This window comes from Postia placenta (assembly GCF_002117355.1).
Source record: "Postia placenta MAD-698-R-SB12 unplaced genomic scaffold POSPLAscaffold_13, whole genome shotgun sequence".
Taxonomy (NCBI): Eukaryota; Fungi; Basidiomycota; class Agaricomycetes; order Polyporales; family Adustoporiaceae; genus Rhodonia; species Rhodonia placenta.
The window spans coordinates 451,579-474,780 of NW_020169844.1; the positions used below are offsets into that span (position 1 = coordinate 451,579).

The following is a 23,202-nucleotide window of genomic DNA, read 5'->3' on the forward strand; positions in this document are numbered from 1 at the left end:
ACACGGTCCACGTGACATGTATGTCCACGAGATCCATGATCGACGCGTCTCAATGGGGGCTAGTACGATCGGTCAGTGCCGCATATCATATTCTACGCCCATAAGTACCTGTGTCCGGTGACACAATGCCGATACGGTTGCTAGCAATCGCTGCCAGACACGGATAGCCGCTGTATGTTCGCGTTTCACAGTTCGTTGGGGAGACCGCAGCATACTGGAGATAACGATAACAGACGCGAATTGCATGATGGTACACATGTACAGTCTATGGATTACTATTACGAACATCGATGGGAGCCTGAACTATACTCATACAACCTGCGCGCATACAGCACAGGATAACGATACTTTACACACGAAAGCTTCCACGACGATGACCCCGGAATAACGAATTCTTCACTTGCGAGCCTTCCAAGCATTGTCGACGCCCAACTTTGAGTACTTCTCGGCTACAGCACCATCAGGCTGGGGATTCCTGTCGGCGAGCGAGCCCTGTCCACTCTTCGTGCCGGCCTTGTCCATCAAACCAAGGCCCCCACTGCTGCCGCCCCGCTGATGCATCTCGCCGGGAGCCTCCCCGTGTCTAATAGCTGAGCTCTCCATAACGCCCGAGGGGTTCTGCGGGGCGGCGTCGGCGATGGGGTGAGCGAAGCTAGAGCTGGTTGAGGCAGGACGCGTACCCTCAGGTGTGGGCGCCTCTGCGGCGGTGTAGTTCTGGTACGGCGCGGACGTCGGGTACGCGCCAGAGGGCACCTCGTAGGGCGTATTTGAGGGGTCGGGCTCGGACACAACGTAAGTGCGCATGCCAGCAGACGAGACCTGCGGGTCGGGCGAGTGGTCGAGCTGCTTCTCGTAGACGTTCGCGGTGGGCGCGGGCGGCGCGGTGAGCGGCGACTGGGACTGGGACTGGGAGAGCACCTTGAAGGGCGAGTGGAAAGCGCGCACGGCGGGGCGCGGCGACGTCATGCTGGTGCACGAGAGCGAGCGGGTGTGTTTCGAGAGCGCGCGAAGGGCAGACATGTTGGTGGATTGGGGTGCGAATACGAAGGGCGTTGGAATGCTGGGTCGTGTATATGAGGCGGGGAATCGAGCGGCGATTGGGGGGACAGAAGGATGGGAAGGAAAGGACCCAGCCGGGACTGGCCTTCTTGAATGGCGGGAGTGTGGGGTATTGGGGTCTTTCCGCGTCAGTCTCCCACGGATGATGTATTCCAAATGTGGGTGTCGTCAGAGACCGCCTCGGCTTGCCTCGTACGATATTCCGTTCGCAGGCCCTTCGACTTCCACGTATGATGTGTAACCTGAGACATTCCTAGCCCCTGTCAGGCAACACCGCCCATCATCCCCATCCGTTGCCGTCGTCGTCTCGGTTGGCAGTCGTCAAACGAGAAGAGCGTCGTGCCCCAACTTGTGCTACTACCGAGGTGCGATGTTTTGGCCAGCGCAGTGAACTCTACGCACGTTCGCCTATTGCGTATAGCTTGTGTGGCAGGACAAATTCCTCTCTGGCAGAAAATGCAATGCGCACGTAGGGCGGCCGTATTCCACCGCATTGACACGATCCCGCCACAGGCAAACAGCGCCCACTGAAATCGTGAGATACTCGGTCGATAGCCTAAAAAGGATGGACGTCCGTGCGCAGTTGTGGCATCGTCTGTGCATGAGGCCATGGCCGTTGTGGCCTACGATAGACAGATATAGCAAGCTGCATATGAGGGGATCGCCAGAAGGTCGTAGATGGAAATGACTCGTGCGTGCGTCATGGTGAGTGCAGCGCGCAAGAAGTGCTGCTCCGAAGCAGTTCATTGATCGCGCCTCATGCGCTCTCTTGCTTGTTTAGGCAAGCTATATGCGGCCCCGGCAGCATTGTCTGCTGCATATCTGTCCAGAAGTCAACGCATATACCCACCTGGGACAGCACCAGAGGCGCTATCTCTATGCGATCCTCCACCAGACACCAACAAGGCTGCGCGCCTGCCCCTTCTTGATCCGGCTCCTCGTGGAACATATCTGAGATGAAAGTCTTGCCACTATTGCAATGTGAATAAGTCTCCAACCGGGACGCACGTTACACGTCGACCTCATTGGCTAGACTTGTGGCAGAACCTTGAGGTATGTTTTGACTTTGGCTGAGCGATACTTCATCCCGCCGAACTCAACGTCAAGTGCGGAGTCTCTGCCAGTGAAGGAGGGAAAACGGCATAACCGGATGGTCCGCGTTCAGTCATCGTTTCATGACCCGCGTTCACAATCCTGGATGAATCTACGCCGCATTGCGCTGTCAAGTCGTGTTCCGTTCACCTTGCTCCCTGCGCCTACTCACGTAGCAATCAACAACACTCCTCGACTCGTGCAGCGGACTTGTGGGCACCATGTGCACTCATGGCGGCATACCCAAGCTCTGAATAGGGCACTACTTTGAACTTGCACGAGTTGCGCGTCTGAACCAGCGTTGTGACTGGGCGGCTAGACTCCCCGTTCCTGCGGTAGTCGTACAGGCCACAGTAAGGGTGGCGCACAAGCCGAACCCCCACTCGGGCAGCGTGCTTCGTGCAATATCGCTCTACTAGGGCTTATGCATCTTCTCCGGCGATCCAGTGCAGAACCAACAACCTGACAATAAGTCAGGTAACTGCGATGTCTATTTGGGAGGCAACACAAGGTGAGTATGACAGGAAGCGTGCTATGATTGTCGCCTGTTGCAGCGTGGGCTGCGACGCACGAGGTACTAAATCTCCAGCTTCCGCTTGTTTTCTCTCCCGTATCTTGTGCTCAAACCGCAACATCGTCGCTGCCTCTCATGCCTGCCTCTCGCGCAAACACCGTTTCAGGTGACGCTGCCCATGCGGGTGGCATCCGAAATGGCGTGCCCGATCGTCGTGTGACTGTAGGAGAAAGCGACGAAGAAACATGTGTCAGCGACGGTGCACTGCGTCTCAGCGATGACGAGACGTGTGTCAGCGAAGACGAGACTGAAGACGAGGAGGAGGAGACTGAAGACAGCGAGGACGATGAGTGCGGCATACATTCTTCATTTCCACCTGCATAGCGCCAACGACCCTTTTTGCAGAGACGAGTTCGACGAGACAGGGGATAGATAGTGCGACAAGTTTCCCCCTGCCGCTGCATTCACCTACCCCGTTGCTGACGACTCTACAGCACGGTATTATGGTTGGCAGGAATGGTGACTGCCATACGATACCCCGAGGTAATCTTGGAATTCGGCTTGGGCTACGTGCCACATCAGGCCATCGCCGAGGCAAAGGAAATTCATCGTCGGCTATTACGCGGTCAGTAGCAGCCCAGCGCTGAATGCGGTTGCCATCCCATCGCTGACGATGCCGTACATGTTCTTGACGCACGTACCCAGACCAGGCGGCTCATTGAGGCGAGATCCACATTTCACACTTCACTATCGTGTCTATCCTGACCGCGTCCATGATAGCGCTCTCATCGTACTTTCTTGCTCTAGGAATCTTGCTCCGTGAAACAAATATTGTTGTTGTCCCAACGAAATGTAACGCACTGTTCATGCATAAGCACTCGAGCGGTGAAAATAGATTGCGATTGAGTTACTCCCAGCTGCGTTATACGGCATGAGCTGGGGCGACCTTCTGTGCCACTGTACCATGAGATGTTTGCAACAGAGACCGGAAAACACTCTTGACCGACGTGCGCTGCTCTGCGTGAATGTCCTGGAGCCGCTACATTTTGTAAAATGAGACATATGTACAACCAAAGAACAGATATTTTGTCGTGCCACCATAGATATTGCTGAGTGAACACAAATCGTTTGCCTGTCCCATGTCCGATGTGGCTGCGTTGCCAGGTGAGTGTTTCGCCTCCGGCCAGTCGACCTACTACCCATAGTTCCTCATATTCAATGAAACATAATCCCATACTCACCCAACCGCATCGACGAAAGGAGTGTCGTACAATCAGTATCTCGAACAAGTAACTGTGCTGAAGCATCGTTGCGATCGTGAGGCCTCCATGATCGATCGAGGCGATTCAACCTGTGATCGCGGGCGCTAATGTCTCACAATTCGCGCTTTTCGATGTCTTCGCCCTCGTCGAGTGAATTCTTGGTCGTGAGCGCAAAAACCAGCGAACAAAACATTCAAAGACACAAAATAAAAAAACGACACCAGCAGGACTCGAACCTGCGCCCTCGAAGAGGAACAGATATCACGTGATTCGAATCTGTCGCCGTAACCACTTGGCTATAGTGCCTTGGATAATTTGTTTTTATGCAGCAAAATATAAGGAATCAAAACTTCAATAATCATATCGCTTGTTGTGGATTTGAGTTTGAGACATAACTCCCGAAAGGAGTGGATCCTTTATTCTATGGCCGAGAGAACTCTTAAAAACGTAAACTGTGAAGATGTCGCTGTATGCGCCATAAGTGGCGTGGATCGTAAGGATCCATTCTGCAATGAATAAATCATGTTATATGAGTCGTGGATCCGTTCAGACAGCGACGTACCATATCTTTATCCTTCGAAAAGGATGTTTAGTATAACCCTGTAATTCGCCCTGCCTTAGCGGCTGGTACTATCGCCTGTGTTCTTCAGGCGAATTGCTCACCAGGCGACATCGACTCGGGATGAAGGCAATTTACTCAGCGAAGGGCATAGGCAACGGATGCCTGTATCCAAACTGCAACTGCAGTTCGATGGCTGGGTCAGGATGTCAGAGAACTTGGGTAGGACGAGGGACGGCGCTTATCAGAGAGAGAATGCGTGAATAGCTGCACGGGCCGGGCTTGCGGACCCTTCATACTATTACTCTGGTGATATCTCGGGTCCCTGTGTACTCGATGTATTCCGCCACACAGCTGTGTGTGAGTGATTGCGCATAATGCGACGGATGTGAAAGCCAGGACGCCGTGGCTTTCGCGACTGCAGCATGATCTGCTTAAATGTTTTGTTTAGTACGCTCCACAATCGATTTCTGGCAAGGCGCTTTTGCTGCCCATCGACAACCTATGAACCGCAGTGACAGGGATGGTTAGGCTTCTCGCAACTGAGTTTACGTAGAAGAACGAGCATCTACCACAACGATCACCCATGAATGCAAGACAAACAGATGCCTGGTGGATCTGCTGAGGTCTCAACGGTCTGAAAAATCCCGTCCTTGCGCCGCACAACATGGCATCGGTGGAGAATTATTGAACGGTACAGGACGCCCAGACACCCGCCAAGATATTGCCTACGCCCACCGAGGCAGACGATACAGGTGATAATGAAAACGTGCAGTGGTGGGGCCGTTGAAGGATCGCTCCTGGTAGGAAACGCTAGAGCCGTGTCAGAAACTAATGGTGGCATAGTGGTATGCGATAAATGAGGCAATGTCCCAGACAATTAGGACTTCGTGCGCATGCTGAAGCTATCTGCGAGGCGAGTGGGCGTCAGCATAATACGGTGATTACTCGTTTGCTGTCAACCAGCTGAAGTACTGAATTAAGGGGAGTAACTTCGAACACAGCAAGTCAGATACCTGAGACTCGCCCACCCATCGAGCCCACAGAATGTTGATAGCAAGTAAGCGTAAATCATACACTGTTCCTGCGGACAATTGCGTGGGCCGTGTCACAAGAAACGGCCACCTTTTCTCCCTCCTGCTGACAACTTGCAAACGTTCGTTCGGGGGCAGCTGGAAACCAACGAGAGATCGTCAACACCGATTTCTCATGGACCGATTATGAATGAGAATGGGCCATGGCTAGAGACAGTGACAAACAAACCCCAGGATTGGCTGGTAGTGTAGCCAAAGAAACGAACCACTTGATTGGACCGGAGTGCAGAGCACCTCCCATCTCCTTAAAACAGCGGCCGAGACCGTGATCGTCTGCCAATCAAAAGGAGCCAACCCACACGCTAGCGTGCACTCCGATGATAGATCGGGACCACCCCGTAGAAAGAGTGGTCAAGCCGTACCTGGGTATATGCGCCCTTCCCAGCGCATACATACTCCTCCATCTCCAGGCCGCCGGACAGGCACTCCGAGGCACGCGAGTCCGAGCTGGGGCGGCTGCGCACGCGCTCGACAGTGTCGAACAACAGGATATGGTGCCGTTCACATGGGACGTCGGCTCCCGAAAGACAGACGCACAGTCCAAGGCAGATTGCGAGATTGAGTGTGGGGCTTCGTGAAGCCGGCCTTGCCTTGGCAAGCATCATCGTTCAGGGAGCTCACGGCACGATCATGTTCGTATTTGTAAATGACGCGGCCCCGGTAAGCGAACTTGCCAGCGGCAGTTGGTACCTCTGACCGTCGTGTCGACGCCGCATTCCCGCTACCAGTGCGACGTACAGTGGGACGGATTGCCGATAGACGGAGAGGTGTCATTGTGCAAGTACGAAGTTCACACCGGTGAGCGTCTGATGTACGTCAATAGCTTGGCTTGCTGACGAAGGCTCCGAGGACGATAGCGGACGGGGCGCGCTGCTGTGCTCCCTGTGAACACATCAGCCTCGGACCGGCGGCAGGTTCGCGCATACTCCACGTTGTGGCGTTGGTATATGCGCATCGAACTGTCAATGGCCGTCGGGCATGCACCGCTCATGCCAGGATCGCTGACAATCGGGAGTACCTGCGCAGCTTGAGAAGGTAGGCGTTTGTCGCCATCACAGGCGCCTCGGGGACCATAGTCAAAGGATCCGGCACCATTGCGGCTTATACGTACTTCGCGGGAAGGGGATCGTCCATTATAGGCGTAGCGAGCTCGTGTGCTGACCAAGGGCAGCGGCTGAGTCACAAAATGCATCCAGGAGACCCCCGACGTCGCGTCTTGCGCGACGAAGCAACGCGCGGCGCCGACGCACACACCGCGACAGCGTAGGTCCAATATTGTCATGAAGAACACAGAAATCGCGGGCGGTCGTCGGGGACGGGCGCTGGGGAGAGACCGGTGCACGGTGCACGTGATGATGTCAAGGAGAGGTGCTCACCAATGCGTGACCAATCCCAGGGGACTATTTGTAAAGACGCTCTTATACCCTTCACGCTTACTCCATCCGCTCTCTGCCTCAGCCTGCGCCGCCTTGTATCTCTATCCCCGACGCTCATTTCCTCCCGCCTCGGGCTTGCTGCCTCAACCCGACCTGTGTCCGCACCCGCGCCGCTGCACTATATTCGCCCCCGTCTCGCATCTAACTTCCCATACCCTCCGGCCTTCTAAACACTTACCCAGACACACGCACTTCTGAGCGCAGACTATGACCGCGGCGCAGAAGGTGGTGAACCTCGTAGTCATCGGGGACCTAGTGCGTTCTCTCCTTGCCCTGCCTCCGCTGCGCACAACTCACGCCACCTTAGATCTGTCCCTGGTGCTACATCGGCGAGAAGGAAATGGAGCGCGCCATCGACGCCGTCAAGGACCTCCCGCTCACTATCAAGGTTGAGCACAGACCGTACCAGCTCCAACCCTCGCTACCCGAAGACCAGGCAATTGTCAAGCGCGAGTGGTACCTCAACCGTTTCGGAAAAGACAAGTTTGCCATGTTTGAGCAGATGGTCACCACTAGGGGCAGCCAGCTTGGGCTCAACATGTACGTGCCTCCCGTCCGACTGGCCTATGACTTTCGTTGACCGGGTGCCTTAATTCGCTCGCCCTCTGTCGCCTGTGCTGATTGCTGAACCCTTCGTGTTTTTCCATCTCTCCCGCTGGATATTATCCCTATCCTGTCCATCCCATGCCATCCTACCGAACGTTGGATGCCTTCTACTGCACCCTCACCTCTGCGTCGAATGGCTGCCCTTGACCCCCTGACCATCTCGCGCTGACTGCTTGACCTGACATGCTCTCTTGGTGGACCTGTCATACTCACTGGTGGTCATATCGCTCTAATTGCTGGCCGGCTTGTTATTTTGCCTTACGGACTAAACTTTTACTGCTCACCCCAACTCGGACCGCGCAGTTCCTACGACGGCACCATCACACAGACTATCCGCGCACATCGCCTCAGCTTGAAGGCGCTGAAGGTTGGCGGTCAGGAGAGACAAGAGGCGTTCTTGAATGCTGTCCACAAGGCCTACTTTGAGCAGGGAAAGAATCTTGGCGACTTCGAGGTTCTCAGTGAGCTCGCGGAGGCGAGCGGGCTGATGTCAAAAGAACAGGTGCGTTGTGTGATGTGTTTCATTTCACCTATACACTCTGGGGGCAAAAGCCGCGTCCCGGATAACTATCGACTATGGTCCGAAATATATTGTCTATCTGGAAGGTTTCCGGATATTCAATACTCTTAGACGTGTATTCGGCCCATGTTCGTTGCGAGGAATTTCGTCCACCGTCGCAGTAACAGGAGCTACATGGCTGATGGTTGTGATTTGTATATGCAGGCCACGAAGTTTTTGGAAACCGACGAGTGCAGAGAAGAAGTGATCAACATGATGGCAGAAGCTCGTAAAAAGGGTGTGACGGGCGTCCCGTTCACGATCGTCGACGGCCGGTGGGCCGTCATTGGTGGGCAGACGGCAGACGTCTATATCCAGGTATGCTGAGGCTCTGTGCCGCTTTCTTTGGCCGCTCTAATACCGTCGCGCGATTGCAGATCTTCAAGAAGCTGGCACAGACCGAGAAAGTGACACCTTTGTCTCCTGTCCCCGATGCGCCAATGTGCTCAGTCTGATCATCCGCAGGAATACCCATGATCGCGATGCTCGATGATGCTGCCGCTGGATGAGGCGTAGCCTAGAGGCCAGATAGTGGAAGTCCCGTGGATTTGTGTTATGTGACATTACATGTTGTAGTACTACTCCCGTTTTCCCGTGCGCGGTATCTTATTCCGAGCTATCTGTTGCGCCTTTGACTGTTTACTGCCATGCCTGCACTGCAATTTGTCTGACCGAAGAGCTGCCGTGGGGCCGACAGGCACGCCAATACATGCCCAGCCAAGTGGGAGCGGCTAACAGACGCCCGTGGTGTCGGCCTGACGTCATCCGTGTATCCTCTTTGATCGAGACTGCGGACATGGGTAGTATGTAAGACCTCCTTGTCCGTTTATCCTGCGCCACCATGGCCACCCGTGTATCTGCTCTCGCTCTCAACTCTACTTAGGCCTCTTCCACTGTCTGTCTTCAACGTCCTCAGCCCTATTTCTTCCCCTCGCTTGTCACGACCATGCCTTCACGATTGTACGAGCACAGGCACTGGCTCTACGCATGGGTCCCACTGTTTGGAGCATTTATCTGGTCAGGTTCGTACCTGCGTTCTGAGTTGGAGATGCTGCGCACTGACGATCGCGTCGACTTACCACAGGCACCCTGCTTGCGATGCTCATCACCTGGCTTGCGACTGGCCGCCCAAAATACGTCACCCAGGAGGGCAATATCGCCTACATTTCAGACATTGGTGCGGGATACCTGAAGCCGCTCTTCATCGTGTGCTGCTGCATTACCGGCGTCTCGTTCTTCCTCACACTCGTCATCGAGCGGTGGCTTCGGAATTCAGGCAGGTATGTACTGGACCGCACTCATCAGTCGTGAGCGAGACCAGTGATTTCGTTGCAGACTACTTCCGAACATGCGGCGTCGAGAGCGGGTTTTCGCAGCTCTCGCAGTGTTGGGCTCCTTCATCGGCGGCGCAGGCCTCATTCTCCTCTCCATCTTCGACACCGGGCGGCACCCGAGCCTTCATCGTGTCTTCCTGCTAGTATTTATCGTCGGCGTCGCCCTCAGCGCCATTTTCACCATTATTGAGGTACGTGATTCTCACGTTGATGCATCAGTGCGTGGAATCCGATATCTGTTCTCGCTACTCGTCCCGCGCAAACAATTCCTCAATGGCCGCTGGAGGGTAAATGCCTGTCCTTTCGAGATTCACTGGACCCTCTGTCAGTGGCACTTCATTATGCGCCCACTGCTGGAGAGTCCGGAATTATGATTCCCAGCAGTGTTAGCTCACAACACTTCCTGCGGTCACGGTGTATCTGTACGGGCTGTAAGGCTTCTCCATATGCTGGTTATAGTCAGAACGGCATGTGACAACCCTTGATGCTCGGAATTTCTCGATATCGGGTAAGATGTCTCTGTTTGCGCAGAACACATAGCCAAAGATCAGTTCCACGCAGTGGTGCAGAGCATTGCAGTCAATATGCGGGGGATGCGAGCTGAATAACTTCACAGTACCGTTGGATTAGCCGCGATTTCGTCGAAGTCCACAAGCTGAAGCACGCGTACATCGCGAAGGGCATCATCGCGATCATTCTCATCATCCTCGCCATAGTCTTCGCCATCACACTATATACTACAAACGACGTTGCAGGTGAGTATCTTGGGCATCGGAATATCACCCTGTGTGAACCAGCACTGATCCATGGTTTCTCCCATGCGCAGCCGTCATAGAATGGGTCATTGCATTTGGGTACACGTTCTTCCTCCTCACCTTCGTGTACGACCTGCGCATGACGCGTGGTGTCGAGAAGGGCCAGTTCTCGCGCGACCGTCTCCTAGCGATGCGCCAAAGTGGCGAAAGCGGGCCGCCGATGGGCCAAGTTGGGGCAGGGGCAGGGGTAGGAGCCGCTCAATACCCATATACCCAAAGAGACGGATATACCACCGGAAACCCAAACGGGTATACGAATGGCGATGCGTACGCCGGGAACACAGTGCTCGCGCAGCCTGCAAATGCTCACGCAGGTAACCAGCGGGGGATGGTATGATGAGAAGAGACAAAGGGACAACACTTACGACGAGACACGGGTCGTGCTGCTTGCTCATGAACTTGTACCGCTAGTGAACATACCGGACAATGTATGCATTAGTCACAGTACTTTAGAAAAACATTAATATGAAAACCCCTGCGAGCATGATCCTAATATACTCATACAGCCGACCAACGTCAGACCACAGATAATTACTCAACAGCGAGTGCTTAATTCTACAACCGTCGGATCTCATGAGAGCCATTCTTTTGATAAGCGTGTTATGGCACATATGCAGGCCGGTTGGTTGGAGTCATCAGTTCGCGCCCTGGTGCGATGTGATGGGTTCTAAAAGCAGAATCGCCATTGTTGAGATGTGTCCTAGAGCCTTATGTGGAATGGAACTAGGAACGAGCCACGATCATGCGAACAAGATATTATATTATGGTCACGTTACCGCGTGCAGGCAATGAGCGCTTGCTGCAAGGTCTGGACGGAAACACCGTCGCATTGAAATATAGACATCTCGACATGTCCTCTAGAGCGTCAAGCCCATCATCGCGCTCGCGCACTCCCATCCCGCGCCCGCCGTCCGTCCGCCCTATTTCTCCTACACCAATGAGGTCCAGCACGACACCACCTGAAGTGCTCGCGTTGCGGAGAATCTCGAACCCAAGTCCACTCATGTATGGGGGATCTTTGCCGTCCACGCCGCCGCCCGGCGAGCGACCGAAGACACGTGCTAGGGATTTGTTGAGAAAGCACTACGGATTGGGCGTTGGCCCACCTACGCCACTCCCAGGAAAGGTCGCGGATCCCATGAATCTCGGTGTGTCCGACGCAGCCGTATGATTATACCTCCTCAATGTATTGTGCCTATGTGTTAGACTCCACGGCGTTTGACGCGAGAGCTTACTATGAGCAACTCATCACCACGTCGTCGCTGCCGACTCTGTTGAAGCGAGAGAACGAGCTGCTCACCGGTACGTACTGAATACACCACGGAGACTTGGGCGACGCCGACGTCGGTTCTCATGACAGAAATCAGGCAACTCGACAGTGAACGGCAGTCGCTCGTCTACAACCACCACCATGAACTTATTGCAGCAAGCGATACAATTGCTGCCGTACGTCCCTGGTATCTGAGGACTCGCACGTTGTTTGACGTGACAAATACAGATGAAGTCTCGAGCTGAAAATCTGGACGCTGACCTGGACCTCCTGCGAGCTGCATTCTCCGAGATATCGCGTCTTTCATCAGACATTTCAGGCCGTGACACTTGATACCGAGGCTCAGTAGGTGCGTTTCACTATCTCTATAACGCGATAGTATATGATACATAACGACGAAGACACTACTAGACTCCACGAGTCCTTATACAAGAGGATACGGAGCAGGGTTCGCTCCGTGCAAAACGACCATGCGCACATCCGTGAAGTCGCTAACACTGAAGCGACCATAACCCGTCGACCCACTGTATAGAGGGCAGCATCGTCAATGCAGTGATATCCTTCAACATTGCATTGGGACTTACCCTAGCCCAGTGTGGTCTTTAGCATCCTCTAGGTGTACGGTAGGACCGTTCACACTTATACAACCTGCAGTTGCAACGTGTCAAGCTCATGTGCTCTACACGAAGTGTTCAGAGACTCGTACCTGTCCTCACGCGCATAGATACATCCATTGCAATGTGGACATTTTTTGTCCAGAGCGCAGCGACTAGCGAGTAATCAGTCGCATTTGCTAGCTCAACTGCCTCATCAATTGTGTCAGCTTCAGTCAGTGTGATCACTGGAAACATCACCCCATCATCGTTAGCTCTGAATCCGATGAGATACTTCAGCGACAAACCTGGCCCGAAGCTTTCCCTCTCCCACAGCCGCATTCCCGGTCTGACGCCAGCCACGATGTGAGGCTGCACCACTGCGCCTACTCTCTGGCCATCTCCAAGCAAGAACTTCGCGCCCTCCTCTTGCGCCTCGCGCAGCATCGAGACGATGTTCTCCGCAGAACCCTCAGAGAACTGTGCTCCAAGGCGCTCTTCCGGACCCCCGGACTTGAACTTGCTGAATTCTGCGACCAGCGCCTTAGTGAGCCGCCCCGCGACTCCCCGTTGGACGATGACCCGTTCGGTAGACATGCATATTTGTCCAGAGAAGAGCAGCGCTGAGAATGTGATGGCTTTGGCGGCGAGTTCCACCTCGGCATCTTCGAGGACCTATGATTTTCCTGCTTCAGCCAGTCTCAAAACTTATCCAGACGAGGAGACGCACGATAACGGGTGCTTTCCCTCCAAGTTCGAAGACGCAAGGTTTCAAGTGCTTTGCTGCTTCTGCGGCAATGATCCTGCCTATACGATCACTGCCTGTGAACTGACAATTCGAGAGGTGAGTGCAGCGTTAGCGTTTGAAATAACTTTTGACACGTACGTTAATCTTCTTGACAGCAGGATTGGCAATAATCTCCGCTGTTCGCGCGGGTGCATCCTCTTTTGAGGTGTGTATCACGTTGAGAACGCCTTTCGGCAGGCCTGCCTGTAATCACTTAGCGTCGTCGCGAGTCGATCTCAAAGCCGGGCAAACCTCGGCGAATAGCTCGGCAATGATGTGTTGACTCCGTGGGCTCACTTCTGAGCATTTGAGCACGACGGTGTTACCGCAAACGATGGGGTATCCCACGGCTCGGACGGCGAGAATCAGGGGTGCGTTCCAGGGTGCGATGGCGAATCTGCAGATACGCGTCAATGCGGTACAACTGACGTAACAAACCGACCCTACATGACACCCTGGGCTCTCCGCTGCGCAATGACCTGTCCGCCTGGGGTCGTAGATTGGAACGACTCGCCCTTGAGTTCAGCAACCAATGTCGCGATACAGCGCAGCCATTCCCTTGCGACTTGCAAGTTGAACTCGACGAGGAAGTCTCCTGCGCTTGTCTCCTCCTTCAACGCAGCAGCGGCCTTCTCACGGTACTTGGGTGTTGCTAGGAGATCGGCCGCCTTCAGCAGGAAGTCGCGCCTGACACCAAGTGGGGAGTGTTCCCAGGTTCTGAAGGCGTCTGCAGCTGCATCGACTGCCCTTCTGCAATCCTCGCTGGACGCAGAGGCTGCTCGCGTGACAAGCTTCCCTGAGAACGGGTTGCAGACATCGAAGCTTGCCTGAGAGCTCGCGGGGCATTCGCTCCCGTTGATATAGAGGGACGTGAACGGAACGGACATGACGGGCTAGATGGGGCCATGCCCTCATTGCGCGCATCTTATATGAACCTACCCTGGTCTCGGGAACGATTACGGCGCTGGCCCTTTCGCTTTCTCAGGAACGCAGAAACTCTTTCCGATAGGCAGCGCAATTGATGGAACTCTGGGCCGTGCGCGTATCGCCTACTTAAGGTCCGCGTAAGCCAGTCTAGTTGCCGTCATTTGACAGTTGAGATATGCCACGCACGGCTTGCCTTAGACGCGAGAGCATCCGAATGACCGTAGGTACGTCTATGCACTTTTTTGCGACTAGCCCTGCTAGTCCCGCCCGCTAATGGTGATGTGCACACCTTCGAAATGGAGCGAGGCGCTCCGCGGCGGTCTGTTTCACGCCAAGAAGCCATTTACACGCATAGAGTTTCCCATAGTGTGCATGGGTCGCCGGGACTGCCATTTGGTAACTCTGTAACTCGCTACCAGTGGTGAAATTTCGAATCCTTATGAGACTTGGAGCTGGCGATCCGCGTCTATGACAGCTGGTTATCTCCATAGGAACTGAGCTCCCTTGACAATTGATTTTGTCATACAGGTGCACGGCGTTGTCAAATAATGCCAGCATGATGAAATTGCGCTGAAGGCGCTACTTCAGCCCGACGTGTCGCCGTAATGCTGACCTCGATATCCACGAGGATATTTCAACTGAGACCGACCTCTTGCCCCGAGTGTTGCTGTCTGGGTCAATTGGTGGGGTTCCCATCACAAGACGAGCCTTCGTCCTTGCACAAGCATTTTGATCTCCGAAACGCGTCGTTACATCTTGAATGTCGCGTCGCCTACACCACAGGCTAGCGCTTTCGGACACTCCGGGTACTGTACTTTTTGAGATGATACCTATTAACAGTCGGCAGACCCCATGTCGGTAGGCGTGACCTGCCGCCAATCAAAGAGTCAAAGAGCAGTACTTCTTCGAGATATCCGCAGTCCAATCAATGGTTTTAGCTCTTGGGCCAATCAGGAAGGGGTGCCGACTTTGGGACTGCCCGGTAAGGCACGTTCATTCGCCTGCGACGCTGCCGTGGCCTCGACTGCTGGCTTTCCACAAGGATCACATGGTTACTTAGCCATCATCTAGAGGTCCTGACATAAACTGCATATTATCGTGATCGGGTTGCTTGATTGCAACAAGGAGAGGCTGCCACACACATTCAACATATACCCGAACAGTGCCATCTTGCCCCCGACATGAGTGTGGCTGACAACCTCGCCGAGCGGAACGCATGCATCATCAAGCGCTCAAAAATGGGCGTCGGCACGTCCCTAGAAATCACGTCCGCCCTGGTCAACCGTCATGCCACTCAGCTGAACTGCAATGAGCATTCCTGTTACACATTAGAGCTGTGGCTGAACTAGAACAATTGACGTGACACGGTCATAAGGCCTGAACAATATAGTATTGTGAGGGTCGGATGCATTCACTGAGCAGATGTCATTCATGTGAGATTTGAATAAGCAAGACACGAGTCCAGACATGGGCAAAGGGTGCACATTTCCTAGACGTAGCATATTTCCGTGAGTATAATACATCAATCGGTACTTCTTTTTATACACTGCAAGCACGCCTTACGACCATGGTGAGCGTGGGCGAGGCTGAAGCTCGCCATCGACCCAAACATCGACCTTTTCGTCGTAGAACGCGACGAAACCCTTGATATCAACGCATTCGGGTTGTGGGACGCGGTACCACCACACAATGTTCTCAAAAGTCTCCCCACTAGAAATGGAAACGTTATAGTAATTTGCAACACCCTGTTGCGACCACGCTATCAGCGACTAAAATGACTAAGGGCACACGTTAGGCGCAAACCTTGTATGGGCATTCTGTCGTCAGCTGCGAAGGCTTGAGCAGGTCCACCCTACAGTCAGTCTTTGGAATATAGGTTCTGACCGGGAGTCCGGTCTCGAAGAGCAGTCGAGGCTTCGTAGTGTTTGCCAATTCAACGCCATTGACTTCGACGCGAACATGACGAGATGATTGAAGAACATCAACTCGCTGAGATCGATGCTTAATGGTGCCTGCAGAGTAAGTACGCAAACAAGCGGACCTTGTATGGATCCTTCGGATGCACGAACACCTGTTCATCCTCCTCGAACCAGGCATCCATGGAGCTGAAGGAGATCGTGATCAATCCTTTCAGATCACCGTCGAGGTATTCCGTTGCGGCGGCCTCTGCCTTGCGGCTGCCCACAACTATATCGTATTGCTGTAGTTCACCCGATATAGATGCCCGGGAAAGATATTTCTGCGGAACATCCGCAGAGTCAAAGAAAAAGGTGGGGTAATTGGGCTTCAGCCACCTTTCCCGTCAAGCCGATCAACTATCTGCTTTCGTGCGGCCTGCCATAGGCATCTTACTCACACAAGTTTTGCTTTCTTCGTGTCGACAATATATTGTCCTGCAAACAAAACACGGACGCGCCTCGGCAAAGTCTCGATATGAGGCTGGGTGAAGGGAGGTGCCATGATAGCAGCTGAGTGAGCTCGCAATCAGGAAGACGCTCATCGCCTTGGCCACTTTAAGCGAAATGGTCACGTGAGTTCTGTTAACGCGTCACAGCTGATTCTCAGCGACCGCCATCTGTGGCGACTTACATTGTCCTCTGCTTTGCCACATTGCAGTGATATTGTGCTGTTCTCTTCCCAGTGCGCAGCTAGCTTCAACGTCCCACCGCAATGGACCCGTCGTCTCATCACGATGATATTGTACAAGATAGCGAGGATGAAGGTTTGATGGGTCTGGAATTGGATCTAAACCCAATGTCCTCAGGCCATACAAGCGCGCACCAAAGCAGCGACAGAGGTCCGTTAGCCTGCATTAGCTATTTACTGGCTTCTTTGTTGATCTGTTGGCTCAGTCGCGACGTCATCGATCCAGACCACCTCCACGACAAGATTACCTGTGGCAGCACTTCCCGTTGTGCCGACTGATGTATCTTCGTCTACATTCAACACAAACACTGCTGTATCTTCCATTTACTCAGGCTCTACTATCCCGAAATCCTCTACCAGCAGTCGCCCCCGACCCAGGCCCGCATATAAGGGCGCCAAGGCTCAGGCGACCATCGTCGGTACTACTGTGGCCTCGACGTCTACCGCTACGCCGTCATCTGAGATCCAGACCTCAAGCTCTGCTTCTAACGTCCCGAGAAATTTGCCCTCATCTATACCTTTGGCGACCACCGACACTATTGTGGAGTCATTCTCGATTTACGACAAGGCCAAGAGCGACATTACCCCAAACGACAATATAGAACTATATACCCAGGACATGAACATCGCAGAGCGCGCAAAACTCCGTTCTCGCTCACGCACTACTAAGTCACAGGCACAGCAGCGCGCATATAGCCCGACAGACGACGTGATTAATATACCATCCTCCGACTCTGAGATGAACTTACGTCCCCCCGTCCGGAAGAGCAAAGCCCGACCCAAGCCACTAGCCCCACAGAAGCCCTCGCCCTCTACGATGAATCGTACGAAGACGTCACATATGCAGGCAGAAGAGTCGGATCCGATCATGTTGTCTGTGCCAGTTGCAGAGACTAGCATTGATCTCAGCTCCTCCCTTCCTCCTTCCTCCCTTCCACCTCCCTCATCAATCAATGGGCTCTCTTCGATTTCTACCGACGCAGACAACGTGCTTGACGGCGCGATCTCGCCGCTGTCCTCCTCCCCGCTACCCGCGCCGCGTAAGAGGAAGAGAAAGATGCTGACCTTTGATGAAGAGGATGGCGTGGATTCCCGAGCAAGCGAACGGAGTGGTGCAGGCGATACGTTCATAGAAGCTACAGGTCCTGCTCCGTTCTTCGCTGGGTCCTCGCCGGATGCGCCGACGTCAGACACTTTGGTCGGGTCGTCCTCGATGGCCAGCAATGCCAACGGAAAGGTGAAGGGCGCTACCAAAGCTCAAGGTAATGAAGGGGGCGTCCGCGATGTTGATGATGAGGAAGGGGGAAAGGAGCCCGCGCCCAAATCCAAGCCCAAGGGCAAGCAGCGGAAGAAGAAGGGGGATGACGACGATGAAGAATGGGGTGCTGACGATGCGCCGAAGGCTTCACGCAGGGGGCGGAAGAAGGGCAACAGCGACGACGACGAAGATTGGTCCGCCAAGCCTAAGAAGAAAGCACCACCAAGGAAGAAGGCTACGAGCAAGAAGGACGTGGCAGCACATCAGGTGTCCGTCGTGATCGATCGACCGAAGACAGGAAGGGGTGCGAAGGCGAAAGGTGGTACGAAGGGACCAAAGCCCCCAACAAGCAAAGAGTTCGTCGAGGATTCCGAAGGCGAGAACGACCGTATCTTGATGCCTCCGCCCGATGCCATTCCATCACATTCAGCCACAACGCCAGTACCATCGTCCCTCACCTTCGAAGATGACGAGCTGCTCCTGGTGCCTCAACTTGACAAGCCTGGGGCGACCACGTCATCGAAGCGTAAGGACAGCAGCAGCACATCTGCGCCTTCTGGTGAACCACCAAATCCATTCGAAAATGACCAGGGAGAGGCGGATGGGGAGCCCTCGCTGCCCAGCTCGAAGAGTAGAGGGAAGAAAAGGGCCGTGGTTGATTCAGACGAAGAGGAAGAACTTGTATCTAAATCTGGGTCTCCTCCAAAGAAAGCACGGACTGCGAGAAGACCAAGGAAGTCAGCACCAGCAGCACTTGGATTGCAGGATGAAGGAGATGCGGATGAGGGAGACCAAGGGAGTAAGACTAAGGTATGCAACCTTTTCGCGTAATTCGTGTCAGTTCTCTTACACCCGCCGTTGACAGGAGAATGCCAACCACCCGCTTGCGGAGAGTCAGCCAGCTCCACTCACCACTCCCAAAACCCCACTTCCTGCTTCAGCGTCGAGGATCTCGAACTCGAATCGTGCATACTCGATATCCTCCAAGAAATCGACACCAATGTCCGAGCTCATACGGAAGGTCAACTCCTTACCCGGATCCCCCTTTGCGTCACCCAGACCTACATATTCGCCCTACACCAAGAGCTCCAAGAATCTTCTGAAACGTATCGCGCCGTTGCATCCTAACAGACGCACGCCGCCCCCGCCTCCTCCCAGGCTGCCTCCGCCAAAGAAGAGCAAGAAGCAGCTCGAGCTGGAAGAGAAGTGGGAGATGGAACTTGAAGAGACTGTGGACGGTTGGTATTGCCTTCCGGAAGAGGAGAGAGCGGCACTACGGAAGGCCAAGAGAAATGCGGAGATGGGCTTTGAAGATTGAAGTCGGCACAGGACTTTCGGCAAATCGGAGAGTTTTGTTTCCAGTCATTGTTGTACTTCGGACTTCACTTTCTTATACCTATTTATTTTGTGTGCAGTTGTACTTGTATTTACTTCCGGCTAAGCACGCCAAACATTTCTATCAACGATCGCATACCAACTCCCGATAGATCTGGTGTGCCCGATCCGCATGCGCTCGCACAGCCGTCTGCTCTCAAACCGCTCTAAGCACCTGCAGCTTTTTCTATCATCTTGCTTTCGACTACAACTACTGCTTGTTTATTATAATTATTCTTAGTCGTCATGTCGGTCATCCACCCGCAGCTGCATAGCACCCTCGACAGCCTGAAGTTCCAGCTCAAGGACGCATTCTGGGCGCTCTCATCATGCATATGCCAGCAGTCGGCGAAAGTCAAGATCAATGGTCGTACTTGTCAGTGTCGTTATCCCTGAGTGCATTGGTCCTGTCTTACAGTCAACAACCATGGTGCTGTAATGGTTTCGCAGTCAAAATCGTCCGTGTGCTCGGAGAAGGAGGGTTCTCGTTCGTCTACCTTGCGGAGGATGAAACCAGCGGGGTAGGTCCCCGACTTTAGCTCTTCGACCATGCGGGTTTAGCATGCCTTGTGCCCTACTTTTAGAGGCAATTTGCCCTGAAGAAAATCCGATGTCCAGGCGGGCAGGAGGATGTGCGGCAGGCTATGCGTGAGGTTGAGGCATATCGTCGGTTCAAGTGCGTGACTGTATTTCACGCATGCGCGTCCTCTGACCTGCCTCTTGTTAAGACACCCAAATATTATTCGCATTTTGGTGTGTTCTTTCAATGTATTCATACCGGCAGTCGTTAACACCACGCAAGGACTCCGCAGTCGTGCAAGACCCAAACGGCGACGGGCAAGTTGTCTACCTCTTCCTACCCCTCTACAAGGTATGCTTATGTCTCTTTATACGTGGATCTCATCTTCAAGGTTGTTCCTAGCGTGGTAACCTCCAAGATGCTATCAACGGCAACTCAATCAACGGTACGCACTTCTCGGAACAGGAAATGCTCCGGCTCTTCAAGGGCACCTGTGAGGCCATCCGCGCAATGCATGACTATCACGCCCCTACTGGGACACCCTCGGATCCGTTCCCCTCGCGCGAGAACCAGTCCAGTGCAGCAGCTCGCGACCGCGCACAGCGAGCGCCAAGTCGGCGGCAGTCGCTGGACGATGAATATAGCGAGAACACGCACGGGTCATCGGTACCACTCATGTCGAGTCATCGTCCGACGGAGTCGAGGGAGCAGATTTTTGATGGCGACGAAGAGCTGGCGCAGATACAGCAGGAGGGGACGTCACAGAACGGGGAGGCCGGACAGACAGAAATCGTGCCATATGCTCACCGGGATCTCAAACCCGGGTAAGAACGCCAACTGCCTATGATATTTAATTTTACTAACGGAGCAAATAGGAATGTTATGATCGCGGACGACGGTTCACCGATTTTAATGGACTTTGGGAGCACCACGAAGGCTCGCATCAAGATTGAGAACCGTTCGCAAGCTCTGCTGCAACAGGTTAGTCGAGCTTACCAGGGCACGAAACATGTTTTCACGCAGGCTGTAGGATATTGCTGCAGAGCAGTGCACGATGGCCTACCGCGCACCGGAGCTCTTCGACGTGAAGACTGGCGTCACACTAGACGAGAAAGTAGACATTTGGGTAAGTCAATGGCTTCCAGTGTCTATCACTCATAATTCTGACCGCCTTGGAACAGTCACTTGGATGCACGCTGTTCGCACTTGCGTACTCACATTCGCCATTCGAGAATATGCAGACTACCGAGCAAGGTGGTTCAATAGCGATGGCAGTGATGAATGCACAATACAAGCATCCAGACTCGGCTTATTCGCAGGGCCTCAAGAGCCTCATCGACAGCATGTTGAAGGTCAACCCGAAAGACCGACCGGATATCCACCAGGTCGGTCATCGTCGGTTTAGACTTACATTCTTGAGCTGACGCGCCGTGGTTACAGGTAATCCAGACGACGGATCGCGTTATGCAGAGCTTGAGATAGCTTGTGAAGAAGTGGACGTAGTGCTCTACTTGCTCATGTTATCTGGGTATTTATTCGCTATGCGTGCGGACTGGACATACATACCACTACCGTTGTGTACGGTACGATTCATGAGCTCTGCTGCTTCCTCGGACGCTTTCGCGCTTTGGTCTGAGCTTCTCGCCGTTTTCTTGACTCCTCGACCAAGTTCTTGAGTTTGGCAGGCTTGGCGGTCTTGACAGATGTATCCGGCTTCGGAGTATCCGCCAGCGTTGCGCTTTTTGCAGGTGCGGCAGAGGCTGCCGTATCCTTGTCGCTGCGTTTTTGTCGCGTACTTCGGCTGAGCTTCGCAGGTCCATCAGCTTGTGTTGTTTCCGCCATCTCCGCACTTTTCAATCGCTGCGCGAGTTTTGATTTGCGTGCAGGAATCTCTGAGGGTGAAGCGTCCTTCACGCTGTCCCCGTCGTCTCTCTTGCGCTTCTTCTGAGGTTCAGCTGTTGATGGCTCGGAGACGGGTGTGGATTCCGCTTTCGCAGTGGCTTTTTCCTGTTTGCGTGCTATCCCCTTCGCCTTCAGCTCCTTCTGCTTTTGCCGTTTTGATTTGACGGAAGCCTGTTTCTTTTGCTGCATGGTCTGTTAGAAGGAGGTTCAAGACACACATCCAAAGATACTTACGCGCTTCATAGCACGTTTTGAAAGCTTGTCGGTATTTTGTTTTTCAGGCCCTGCCGAAATCTCCTTGAGGATATCTCGCACGTCGGTGTCTAGACTCCTCTCGCCCGCGGCCTGCCTGAACTTCTTGTACCGGCGTACGTGTGCCTACAACTGTTGAAAATGTATTGTAAACCCTGAAACCATATGAACATACATTGGACGATCTGTGAACTTCCTCCATCGTCGGATTTTTGAGGAGTCTTCCCGGACATGACACGCACGCCTTGATTTCGGGCTCGAGCGAGATGGTGTACAATGGGTCTTTCAGAGCCTCGGTGAGTGATACCGGAGGCTCGTCAGCATCCGACTCATCGACCTCATCTTCGACCTCGTCCTCCTCATCACTCTCGCCTGCAGCCAAGTGCTCCTCCCCTCCCTCCTCTTCATTAGGATCCTCCGGGTCAGAGTCGTCGGTGTCCGAGTCCGAACTCAAGAAGTCGTCCGAGCCGCTATCGTCTTGGAGACCCAAAGCCGCCTTGGTGTCCGCATCCAGGCCCAGCTCTTCGTCTTTCTGCTGTTTCTGCAGACGTTTATTGACTCGTTTGAACATTGTAGACTGTCGGAATACAAGATGTATCGCCGAGGAGATAATCGGCGGCGTTGTGAAAGTGATACACGCTTACGGGGTGGACAGCAATGCGTAAAACTGTGATAGACGCCGAAGGATCAATGGATCGAGCGATCGAAGCCGCCGGTTCCATGCATCTGTGCTGATGCCATATCGTTCGACTTACCCCCGACAATATTTGTGCGCATTGCGCAAATGGAATTCGGACTTAACGGTTGGGAACATGTCCCGGCCCGACTGACTGCGGTCACAAAGGCCGTTGTTTCCAGACCCGCACTTTCCCGCTAGAAGTCCGCTTGTGCGGCGCACATCAAGTTCAAAAGGTCTATTCTGAAAGGTCTATTCACACGAACCGGATTAGCGACCTCAGTCATTGTCATTCCCCTAGGGTCATATGCATTCGCACCATGTGATAGCGTTCAGTCGGCCTGATGCTGACCTGCCCAAGATACGTTTTGCAGACGATTGTGTACATCGCCGAGGGCAGAATTTAGAACTGTGAGTACATTGTACGAGATTATTCAAGCTAGTGCGGATACCGTGACAAGAGCATGTATACGTTTACATCATGTGCAACTGATCATCATGCAATGATGCGATTCAGTTCGTGTCCGAGAAATCTACCGCATTCCGCGCCCTAATAGTTCTAACGCAACTTTCAATTAAGCCCGACATATCAGCACCCCAGGGCTATGGAGGCGAAGCCAATTTCTCATGCCGATTCGGCGTTGTGCCCGGTAAGTGACTTTGTCGA

The 23,202-nt window shown here is 53.6% G+C and overlaps 12 protein-coding genes and 1 non-coding gene across 13 annotated transcripts; 6 read left to right on the top strand and 7 right to left on the bottom strand.

Moving 5' to 3' along the window:
• Window positions 1-396: 396 nt before the first annotated feature.
• On the bottom strand, window positions 397-1,020 carry POSPLADRAFT_1075762 (hypothetical protein; the record flags this gene model as incomplete). The annotated part of the gene is made up of 1 exon (XM_024482853.1): window positions 397-1,020. One exon carries the CDS (start codon window positions 1,018-1,020, stop codon window positions 397-399), a length of 624 nt encoding a protein of 207 aa, XP_024335664.1.
• A 330-nt stretch (window positions 1,021-1,350) lies between these two features.
• POSPLADRAFT_1041173 (hypothetical protein) lies at window positions 1,351-2,401 on the bottom strand. The gene is made up of 3 exons (XM_024477853.1): window positions 2,167-2,401; window positions 1,841-2,112; window positions 1,351-1,764 (listed from the first exon to the last, which is right to left on the bottom strand). The coding sequence occupies exons 2-3, from the start codon at window positions 2,006-2,008 to the stop codon at window positions 1,468-1,470; spliced, it is 465 nt and encodes a 154-aa protein (XP_024335665.1). The 5' UTR covers window positions 2,009-2,112; window positions 2,167-2,401; the 3' UTR covers window positions 1,351-1,467.
• Window positions 2,402-2,637: 236 nt separating this feature from the next.
• Window positions 2,638-3,600, top strand: POSPLADRAFT_1151724 (hypothetical protein; the record flags this gene model as incomplete). The annotated part of the gene is made up of 5 exons (XM_024486577.1): window positions 2,638-2,662; window positions 2,832-3,015; window positions 3,050-3,100; window positions 3,160-3,290; window positions 3,473-3,600. The coding sequence occupies 5 exons, from the start codon at window positions 2,638-2,640 to the stop codon at window positions 3,598-3,600; spliced, it is 519 nt and encodes a 172-aa protein (XP_024335666.1).
• A 542-nt stretch (window positions 3,601-4,142) lies between these two features.
• On the bottom strand, window positions 4,143-4,233 carry POSPLADRAFT_t128. The gene has a single exon. It is a non-coding gene; the product is annotated as a tRNA-Ser (tRNA).
• Window positions 4,234-5,430: 1,197 nt separating this feature from the next.
• Window positions 5,431-6,354, bottom strand: POSPLADRAFT_1151667 (hypothetical protein; the record flags this gene model as incomplete). The annotated part of the gene is made up of 4 exons (XM_024486564.1): window positions 5,431-5,460; window positions 5,503-5,658; window positions 5,943-6,170; window positions 6,202-6,354. The coding sequence occupies 4 exons, from the start codon at window positions 6,352-6,354 to the stop codon at window positions 5,431-5,433; spliced, it is 567 nt and encodes a 188-aa protein (XP_024335667.1).
• A 701-nt stretch (window positions 6,355-7,055) lies between these two features.
• On the top strand, window positions 7,056-8,821 carry POSPLADRAFT_1173127 (hypothetical protein). The gene is made up of 5 exons (XM_024488216.1): window positions 7,056-7,271; window positions 7,324-7,556; window positions 7,926-8,124; window positions 8,347-8,499; window positions 8,559-8,821. Exons 1-5 carry the CDS (start codon window positions 7,224-7,226, stop codon window positions 8,634-8,636), a joined length of 711 nt encoding a protein of 236 aa, XP_024335668.1. The 5' UTR covers window positions 7,056-7,223; the 3' UTR covers window positions 8,637-8,821.
• A 210-nt stretch (window positions 8,822-9,031) lies between these two features.
• On the top strand, window positions 9,032-10,805 carry POSPLADRAFT_1041175 (hypothetical protein). Its single transcript, XM_024477854.1, has 5 exons — window positions 9,032-9,203; window positions 9,266-9,461; window positions 9,517-9,706; window positions 10,132-10,270; window positions 10,342-10,805. Exons 1-5 carry the CDS (start codon window positions 9,128-9,130, stop codon window positions 10,665-10,667), a joined length of 927 nt encoding a protein of 308 aa, XP_024335669.1. The 5' UTR covers window positions 9,032-9,127; the 3' UTR covers window positions 10,668-10,805.
• A 528-nt stretch (window positions 10,806-11,333) lies between these two features.
• POSPLADRAFT_1151899 (hypothetical protein) lies at window positions 11,334-11,933 on the top strand (the record flags this gene model as incomplete). Its single annotated transcript, XM_024486592.1, has 4 exons — window positions 11,334-11,478; window positions 11,537-11,632; window positions 11,691-11,776; window positions 11,829-11,933. 4 exons carry the CDS (start codon window positions 11,334-11,336, stop codon window positions 11,931-11,933), a joined length of 432 nt encoding a protein of 143 aa, XP_024335670.1.
• Window positions 11,934-12,024: 91 nt separating this feature from the next.
• On the bottom strand, window positions 12,025-13,867 carry POSPLADRAFT_1151703 (hypothetical protein; the record flags this gene model as incomplete). The annotated part of the gene is made up of 8 exons (XM_024486571.1): window positions 12,025-12,124; window positions 12,185-12,248; window positions 12,307-12,441; window positions 12,502-12,868; window positions 12,924-13,022; window positions 13,080-13,184; window positions 13,233-13,377; window positions 13,428-13,867. 8 exons carry the CDS (start codon window positions 13,865-13,867, stop codon window positions 12,025-12,027), a joined length of 1,455 nt encoding a protein of 484 aa, XP_024335671.1.
• Window positions 13,868-15,466: 1,599 nt separating this feature from the next.
• POSPLADRAFT_1151242 (hypothetical protein) lies at window positions 15,467-16,367 on the bottom strand (the record flags this gene model as incomplete). Its single annotated transcript, XM_024486509.1, has 4 exons — window positions 15,467-15,652; window positions 15,711-15,896; window positions 15,949-16,201; window positions 16,264-16,367. 4 exons carry the CDS (start codon window positions 16,365-16,367, stop codon window positions 15,467-15,469), a joined length of 729 nt encoding a protein of 242 aa, XP_024335672.1.
• Window positions 16,368-16,577: 210 nt separating this feature from the next.
• POSPLADRAFT_1059971 (hypothetical protein) lies at window positions 16,578-19,129 on the top strand (the record flags this gene model as incomplete). The annotated part of the gene is made up of 3 exons (XM_024481213.1): window positions 16,578-16,704; window positions 16,760-18,621; window positions 18,677-19,129. 3 exons carry the CDS (start codon window positions 16,578-16,580, stop codon window positions 19,127-19,129), a joined length of 2,442 nt encoding a protein of 813 aa, XP_024335673.1.
• A 302-nt stretch (window positions 19,130-19,431) lies between these two features.
• POSPLADRAFT_1049062 (hypothetical protein) lies at window positions 19,432-21,187 on the top strand (the record flags this gene model as incomplete). Its single annotated transcript, XM_024479651.1, has 10 exons — window positions 19,432-19,561; window positions 19,636-19,706; window positions 19,770-19,861; window positions 19,914-19,938; window positions 19,988-20,056; window positions 20,108-20,529; window positions 20,581-20,686; window positions 20,736-20,831; window positions 20,887-21,090; window positions 21,146-21,187. 10 exons carry the CDS (start codon window positions 19,432-19,434, stop codon window positions 21,185-21,187), a joined length of 1,257 nt encoding a protein of 418 aa, XP_024335674.1.
• A 108-nt stretch (window positions 21,188-21,295) lies between these two features.
• POSPLADRAFT_1035964 (hypothetical protein) lies at window positions 21,296-22,430 on the bottom strand (the record flags this gene model as incomplete). The annotated part of the gene is made up of 3 exons (XM_024477119.1): window positions 21,296-21,799; window positions 21,842-21,985; window positions 22,035-22,430. 3 exons carry the CDS (start codon window positions 22,428-22,430, stop codon window positions 21,296-21,298), a joined length of 1,044 nt encoding a protein of 347 aa, XP_024335675.1.
• Window positions 22,431-23,202: the final 772 nt, after the last annotated feature.

What these genes read in the sequence shown, in the direction of transcription:
- POSPLADRAFT_1041173 (XM_024477853.1), bottom strand. Translation starts at nt 2,008, where the DNA reads ATGTTCCACGAGGAGCCGGATCAAGAAGGGGCAGGCGCGCAGCCTTGT. An exon ending in CGGGGCCGCATATAGCTTGC is followed by an intron (nt 1,765 to 1,840) that starts CTAAACAAGCAA and finishes CGCTGCACTCAC; the next exon opens with CATGACGCACGCACGAGTCA.
- POSPLADRAFT_1173127 (XM_024488216.1), top strand. Translation starts at nt 7,224, where the DNA reads ATGACCGCGGCGCAGAAGGTGGTGAACCTCGTAGTCATCGGGGACCTA. An exon ending in TCGTAGTCATCGGGGACCTA is followed by an intron (nt 7,272 to 7,323) that starts GTGCGTTCTCTC and finishes ACGCCACCTTAG; the next exon opens with ATCTGTCCCTGGTGCTACAT. An exon ending in CGGCAGACGTCTATATCCAG is followed by an intron (nt 8,500 to 8,558) that starts GTATGCTGAGGC and finishes GCGCGATTGCAG; the next exon opens with ATCTTCAAGAAGCTGGCACA.
- POSPLADRAFT_1041175 (XM_024477854.1), top strand. Translation starts at nt 9,128, where the DNA reads ATGCCTTCACGATTGTACGAGCACAGGCACTGGCTCTACGCATGGGTC. An exon ending in TGGCTTCGGAATTCAGGCAG is followed by an intron (nt 9,462 to 9,516) that starts GTATGTACTGGA and finishes ATTTCGTTGCAG; the next exon opens with ACTACTTCCGAACATGCGGC. An exon ending in TACTACAAACGACGTTGCAG is followed by an intron (nt 10,271 to 10,341) that starts GTGAGTATCTTG and finishes TCCCATGCGCAG; the next exon opens with CCGTCATAGAATGGGTCATT.